At 43.8% G+C, this 7,464-nt stretch overlaps 1 protein-coding gene across 1 annotated transcript; it reads right to left on the bottom strand.

Annotated features, from left to right (window-relative positions):
- Window positions 1–2,395: 2,395 nt before the first annotated feature.
- LOC120688567 (protein DETOXIFICATION 40-like) lies at window positions 2,396–7,195 on the bottom strand. The gene is made up of 7 exons (XM_039970923.1): window positions 6,720–7,195; window positions 4,092–4,723; window positions 3,945–4,001; window positions 3,584–3,822; window positions 3,365–3,483; window positions 3,179–3,265; window positions 2,396–2,730 (listed from the first exon to the last, which is right to left on the bottom strand). Exons 1-7 carry the CDS (start codon window positions 7,062–7,064, stop codon window positions 2,671–2,673), a joined length of 1,539 nt encoding a protein of 512 aa, XP_039826857.1. The 5' UTR covers window positions 7,065–7,195; the 3' UTR covers window positions 2,396–2,670.
- Between the last annotated feature and the right edge of the window lie 269 nt (window positions 7,196–7,464).

Below are 7,464 nucleotides of genomic sequence, written 5' to 3'. Positions count from 1 at the left end.
CCTCACGGCGATGCGTTCTCCCGGCACCACCGCACGATCAAGTTATTGAGCGCCTTGTTGGGCACAAGCTCTAGATCCGCCAGCACCTGCCCGGTCTTTGGGCACGTGGACTTGCCGGAGCCGAACCACCGCGTGATGGACTCGCGGTCGTACGTCTGGCCGCTGGAAGCCACGACGGGATCGCGCATGAGCTCGAGGGTCGGGCACCGGAACTCCGGCGGCGGCGACGGGGCCTCGACTCCGTCGTCGTCGAGGTCCACCTTGGAGTCCGCGGTCCGCATAGAAATATATTTTAATGATACTAATGAGTAATTCATAAATATGTATAAAGATATTTTAGTCTGTTTTTTTAATGGCAGTAGTGGTAATTTTAATTTTTTTCTCCGATTAATGTGGGAATTTTTAGGTCTTGAGAGCGAACGTAGAGGCTTCGTTTGTTGGACAAATAATAAGATAACTAGGCATATAGCCCGTGCATTTGCACAACTAGTATTGAAAATTCAAAATTTTGCATATTGTAATATCCTTACTTAAAGATTATTTGTTGGTTAAAACAATTCAAATATGATCTACCTATAATAACAATTTAATTTGTTGAGCTTTAATAATATTATGCATGTAATTATTCTTATTTTTATTTTATTTTAATTGATTGTTGTTAGCTTTAGTTTTTATTAATAGTATATGTTTGTAACTGATACATAGTTAAATGGTATTTTATATTTAACTTTTCATAATGACATTGGCGGGTGATTTTTAATTAGGCACAGAGGTATTTTAGGCTAAATGATATTTTATATTTGATTTTTCATAATGGCATTGGTGGGTGATTTTTAATTACGCATAGGGGTATTTTAGGCTAATTTTTATTATAATGACAGTGGTGGGTAATTTTTATTTTTTTATTTTTCTCCAATTAACGTGGGAATTTTTAGAACTTGAGAGCGAATGTGGAGGCTCTGTTTGTTGGCCAAATAATAAGATAATAGATTAAATGTATTAAATAAACACAGTTTATAAAATTAACTCCACAATCCCTGCGTTACTTCGCAATAAATCTAATTAGGTCTTTGACCGTGGGATTTGAGGATGGTTACTATAGCATTACTGTAGGCAATCATGGATTAATTAGGCTCATTAGATTCGTCGCACAAAATTGCACCCATATGTGAAAATGTATTGCAAATAAACTTTGTTTAGTACTCCATACATGCAAGATTCCCTTGTAGCGCTAGGTGTCCTAGCACAAACCAAACAGGGCCAATTATGCTTGGTGTTTTCTCTCTCATGCACCTCTTTTGTCTATCGGTAGCAATCTAAACCAATTTTAATGAAAATATTATTTGCATTAAATTTGTTGATATTGTAGAAGAGATAGAAGCGAAAGTGTTATATGATGTGAGACGAGTGTCGTTACAATAACACTCATCACGTTTATTTATCTAGTTCACAATCTTAGTAGCTGTGCAATGATACTTCCCACTAAGACTGGCCTGTGTACAATTTCATGGCATAGTTACCTAGACTGCAAACTATGTAACTGTGCAGATAAGTTTCAAGGTGATGAAACTCTCCTCATATTTTATAAAACTCCAACTTTCTCTTTTCTTGCCATGTCAGCAAAATTGATGATTTATGTCATGAAACCCTCCATGAAATCTATTTACACTCCATGAAATCCTATTTAGACCGGTCTTATGTGCCATTATTAATGAGCACACGAGAAGATATATTGACTTGGGCCTTGGAGATATTTATGAGCTGGCCCATCAATTATATGGGTGGGTAGGTAGTAGAGAAATGTTAAGGCCAATCTCAGTAGATATTTATAAGCTGGCCCATCAATCATATGGGTGGGTAGGTAGTAGAGACATGTTAAGACCAATCTCAGTGGGAGTGTCATCGACACAGTTACCACGACTATAAATTAGGTAATCGAGTCATAGGAGCGTCATGGTAATGACACTTCTGTCATATTTCATGATACTCTTCATCCTTTCTCTTCATAAAAACTGTATCATGTCAGCAAATTTAATTCTCACGACGCTACTATAATATTTCCACTGAGACTGACCTAATCTCCACAGCATAGGTAGTAGTAGAACCTAACAACCTAACTCCGGCAAACACTATCGCGATCTCTACCCCGTACAATTCCTAGCCGCCACCTCCCTAAAACCGTTGGCCCTCCTTGTCGGCATTCCCAATTGATCGACCTGACAAGTCACAGCACTCTCACTCAACCATCAGGCACATTGTCTGGCCAATGTTTAGTTTCCAAAATTTTTCCTCCAGTACCCATCATATTGAATCTTCGGACACATGCATGGAGTATTAAATACAGTTAGAAAAAAAACTAGTTATACAGTTTATTAACGGTAAATGACAAGATAAATCTTTTAAGCCTAATTAGTCCATAATTAGATATTAATTGTCAAATAACAATGAAAATGCTATAGTATCAAAAACCCAAAAAAATCGCGAACTAAACAAGGACTCGTTCTTTCCTCATACAACAATCTTAATTTCCTTGATTACTCTTAATATATAGATTTGGCCAAGACTTAACAATCCATATACTCGTATGATTTTTGGTCCGACAATAAAAGGACGATATCTCCTAAGTTTCATCCTTCATCGGAGAATACACGACTTATTTCACTCTTTGGTTCACAATATAGGGGACTTATTATCTTCCCATTTATTCAATCTTTTCATGGCTTCTTCAACCTGAAATTAATGGAGCAATGACGTGTAAATTCATCTATATGTTCCTCACAGACTAAAAAGGATAAACTTATTTGAAAAATACATTTATGTACAATAATTAAAAAATGTGAGTGAAACTTCTTCTTCTTTTTTCAGAATGCATGCAAAATGATTGATTGCATTTATCCAAGCATTGTTGCACTTATGGATCCCACATAGTATTTTCTGGTATTATGTGTTGTTTTTAAGTATGTTTTGTAAACAAAAATAGCATATACGTAGGAAGAGGAAATGTAGAAAACAGTTATAGGGAAACTGAATTCTAACAACATTTCCAGTTTTCAATATTTTCCTAAATGTTTTTTGTGCTACTTTATTTGCTGAAGGCTGCAGGTTTAAACGCGAAAGCTTGTCTTCACAAAATTAAAATTGGTCTTTTGATAGTAATAAAACCATAAAGTCAAGGTACCTCTTTGTCCCAGTTGGTCCTGAATGTAACCCATACCAGGATCAATGTCTGCATCAGGGTACCCCCAATCATACCACTCCAAATACCCTACATTACAAGAATGCTCTCATATATCTAAGTATCAAAGACATGATAAGTTCACCAAAATGAACTAAAAATAATCATGGCCTGCAGAGGTTTTATTACCGCCGCTCCAAGATCAAAGTAGAACCCCAGGAGGCACCCAAGGGGGATGCCAACGATGTAGTAGCAGCCGACATTGACATATGCGACGAAGGCTTGCCATCCACACCCCACAGCTACCCCTGCATGCTCAGAAATGATCCTCACCAATCATATGAAACACAGGACCACGTGCTGATGTCCAGTGTGAATAATGTGTGACGATTTTCTGCTTCAGCATACCCGACAGGACCGGCTGGATGCCGTTGAGGATGAGGGTGAAAGCCAGCAGCGGCGTCAGCTGGGACACGGCCTGCGACACGTCCTCGCCCTCGGTGAAGATGTAGCTGATGTAGTCCCGGCAGAGGAGGATGATCACTGAGATTATCACTGACAGGATGAAGGACAACACTGTCACCACCACGACGGAGAAAGCTGCCGACTTTGGGTTGCCGGCACCAAGCTCGTTGCTCACTCTGACACTGGAAGAACACACAAGCGATCGAACAGTTTGCATGACGGTATTAGTCTGCAGCTAACTGCAAATTCAGCTGTATAATTTCAGAAGAACACGAACATGCAAAGAGAAATGCCTTCTATTTACCTTGCTGCCGCATTGAAGCCAACTGAGATCATGAACACCCACCCTGAGATTGTCATGCTGCAACGCGTAATCGTAATTCAGTCATGTGCATATGAAAAATGCTCAAGTTCAAACATGACGTGTGTTTCGTGGACGCGGGAATATTACCAGACTGACAGCGAGGCCAACGCAAGCTCGGGGTCCTTGAGCAGGCCGGCGATGAGCACGAGTATCTGGTAGTACCACGTCTCGAGGCAGAGCATGACGGCGGAGGCGGCGGAGAGCTTGAAGAACTCGGGCAGGCCGGAGAACGCCTGCCAGGAGAAGCCGGTCCACGTGAGGCGGCAGCGCCGGCTGGTGACGATGTACACGAACTGCCCGACCGCGATGACCCAGTTGCTGAAGCTGAGCATGAGCGAGGCCCCGAGGAGCCCCAGGCCGAGCCGGTAGATGACGAGGTAGCTGAGGGCCAGGTGGGCGGCGAGCGTGGCGGCGGAGATGTAGGCGCTGGGCGCCATGATGCTCTGCGCCTGCAGGAACTTCTGGATGGGGAAGATGGCGGCGTACGCAAAGATCTGAGGGATGAGGCCGTAGACGAAGGTGGCGGCAGCGCCGGCGATCTCCGGCGACTCGCCGAGGAGGACGAGGATCGGGCGGCAGGAGGCGTAGACGGCGGCGAGCGGGACGCCGGTGGCCATCAGCAGGACGGTGGCGCGCTGCATGTAGATGCCCAGCATGTCGTGCTTGAGAGCGCCGTACGCCTGCCCGCATAGAGTCTCCACGGCGCTACCCATGCCAAGCTGCATTTCCATTTTTTTTCCACCATAAGCCATATTGACAGGGTATCAGTTATAATTTTGAAACAATCTACCAAAGGTTTACCTGACTATATCGAATATAATAGTTTATTTATCCAATACTAATGTGAACAAAAAAGTTTTCTATTTTTTGTCTAACTATTTAAGGTGTTGAATGCTTGTTGTTACTAAAATTTTCACCCTCGAACTTGCACGATAGTCCGATTTTCAACCATCAATTACAAAATAGATAACGGTGTTTTATGAATCTAATTTATTTAAAAGAGAACAAATACTACAAATAGACAAAATTGGATTCAAGTAACTGAGGAATAGATTGCCAACAAATAAGTTACATGTTTAGAAAAATATTAACAGTTGTTTCACAATTTTAATTTAAAATGAATTACTTATAAATTTTTAATTTTAAATGAATTACTTATGAATTTTGAATTTAAAAAGAATTACTTATGCATTTTTAATTTAAAATGAATTACTTATGAATTTTTAGTTTGAATTTGAAAGTTTTAATTTCTTTAAAATTGAAAACCATATTTTAATCCGCTCAATGGTAAAATTTGTTAGGTTTTAATAGTTGGATGGTCCTTTTTATCTGACTTTCCAGTTGAAGATTTAAAATTAAATTTTTATGATAATTCAAGAGTGTAAATTAGACTTTTTCCTTATTACAACTAATAATAGTATGGAGCCAACTACATGAAGAGAGTTCTATGTCTTGCCCTAAGGTGAGAGCATTCTAGAAAACGCTCCCACGTGGGTCCCACAAAACCCTTAACTCACCATTCTCTCCCTTATTCTTTTCTCCCTCAGCGTCTCGTCTTCCTCCTCGTGGCCCGCCCGTGCCTCCGCCCGCCCGCCCAACGCCTTGACCTCTCCCTCGCCGGCGTCGAGAGCACCCCGCGTCGCCGCCTAGCCCCACCTCGCCAGCATTGCCTCCGATGCCGGCAAGGACCACCCTTGCCTCTCACTTCCCCAGCCCTCTCATCCCCTTCCCTCGGCCAGATTCCCCCACCGCCGAGCACTACCCAACCGGCCTCCCCCACCACCATCGCCGGTCCAGCAGCCTCCCGGTTATCCCTCTAAACCCACTGGCTATAGAACCCCCCAAACCCAAACTCGGTAACCCTAACCAATTCGCTCTTTTGCCCCTGTCGGTCTCACCGCCGCTCCCGGCCGGCGGCGACCCCTGCCGCCAACTGCTTCGCCTACCTCCCGCAGGAGTTAGAAGAGATAATCGGAGTTAATTCCTCTGATTTGTTACTTTTATTCTCTTTTTTCCTTTTTCTATCTCCTTCCACTTCCTTGGATTGTCAAATTGGGAGGGCTCTCAATGTAGAATATAGGTAGTAGTATTATCACTAATGCTACATTGCTCAGGACAATAAATTTGACATCATACAAAGATAGCAATCCATTGGTACCAAATTTGCATCAATATATTGATAAATATTTAGGCTAGTTGTTGATCAAAGATTAAGAATGCTGAGTTTCGAAATACATGCATGGCTTAGAAAATGAGGCAGTACTTATTTACATAGTAGCTGTGTGAAAACAGAACAATGGCATCACATTTTGACCAATTCGGGGGGAGGGGGGGGGGGGGGCATCCCCACCTACTTTGCATTTCGCTAATCAAACGGCATGGGAGCCAAGTACAAGGTACACCTAGTTTACCAGGGAGAAGGGAGAACAGGAGAAAGGAGGAGGAGCAGTTCGGTCAATAAAGTGTTTGAAGTTGCGGACAAGAGCGTGAGCGCAAAAGTAGATGAGACGCGATGACTTGAGGGGGAAAAATTCGAAGGACACAGACCGACAGACACACAACTACACAAGACAGAAGAAAAAACACGGGTGATCATCCATTCATCATTACAAAGGACAACGCGCTCGATCGAGCAAACCAAATTTTCATATTTTACTACGAGAGGCTGCACTATCGCTTTCAGACGAGAGAGATTATGGGCGTTGGCAGGCGCACCATGAGTCCGTAGGCGAAGATCTGGATGCCGTTGTTCCCCAGCGAGGCGGCGGCGAGCTCCAGCGTGCCGAGGTGGCCGGTGAAGATCTGCGTCGACATGGACATGAGGTAGTTGATCATGTACACCAGCACGGCCGGCGCCGCCAGCTGCGCCAGCAGCCGCAGCTCCACCGCAGAGGCCGCCAGCGCCCGCCGCGGCCACGGCCGGGCCCCGTCGCCCAGGATGCTCTCCAGCTGCCGGCTCACCCCGTGGCCGCCGCCGGCCGATGTGGTCGCCGGCCCGGAGGCGGCCAGCAGCGGGCTCTGCAGCTTGCTGCCGCCCGCGGTCTCGCCGGCGCCGCTCATGACGCTTTCTCTCACTCGCGTAAGCGTAACCTAACCACCTGACAGGGATTCGGTGAGAGCTTAATTGTAGGCTTGCTTGTTTATGGCGTGTGGATTTTTATAGCGTGTGCAAGCAGCCGGGCGCGATCGAACAGCAGCGATAGCGTGGCTTAAGACTAGTGCAAGCGTACGGCTGGTGTATTATTGTGCACTGCATGTGAAACTTGCTGATAATAATTAACCTCTTTTATTTATGTTAGTTTTGCACTGTATGTGAAAGTTGTTTGTAAAGGATTACAGCATATATTGGCAAAGCCTCGCTTGGACCAGAATTGGCTCGCAAGCCGACAGTTCAAACATCAGAAGTTCAGAGCTCCGACCATCTGATGATCTGATCAAATGTTTCGAAAATTTAAATTGT

Source organism: Panicum virgatum, chromosome 9N (assembly GCF_016808335.1).
Source record: "Panicum virgatum strain AP13 chromosome 9N, P.virgatum_v5, whole genome shotgun sequence".
NCBI classification, from domain to species: Eukaryota; Viridiplantae; Streptophyta; class Magnoliopsida; order Poales; family Poaceae; genus Panicum; species Panicum virgatum.
This window is presented reverse-complemented; position numbering and strand designations above follow the sequence as displayed.

Bases quoted from the DNA above. Each gene is read 5' to 3' on its own strand.
- LOC120688567 (XM_039970923.1), bottom strand. From the start codon at position 7,064: ATGAGCGGCGCCGGCGAGACCGCGGGCGGCAGCAAGCTGCAGAGCCCG. The intron at 3,823-3,944 runs GTAAATAGAAGG...GTGTTCTTCCAG, and splicing joins GGCTTCAATGCGGCAGCAAG to TGTCAGAGTGAGCAACGAGC. The intron at 2,731-3,178 runs GTACCTTGACTT...CATTAATTTCAG, and splicing joins GGACCAACTGGGACAAAGAG to GTTGAAGAAGCCATGAAAAG.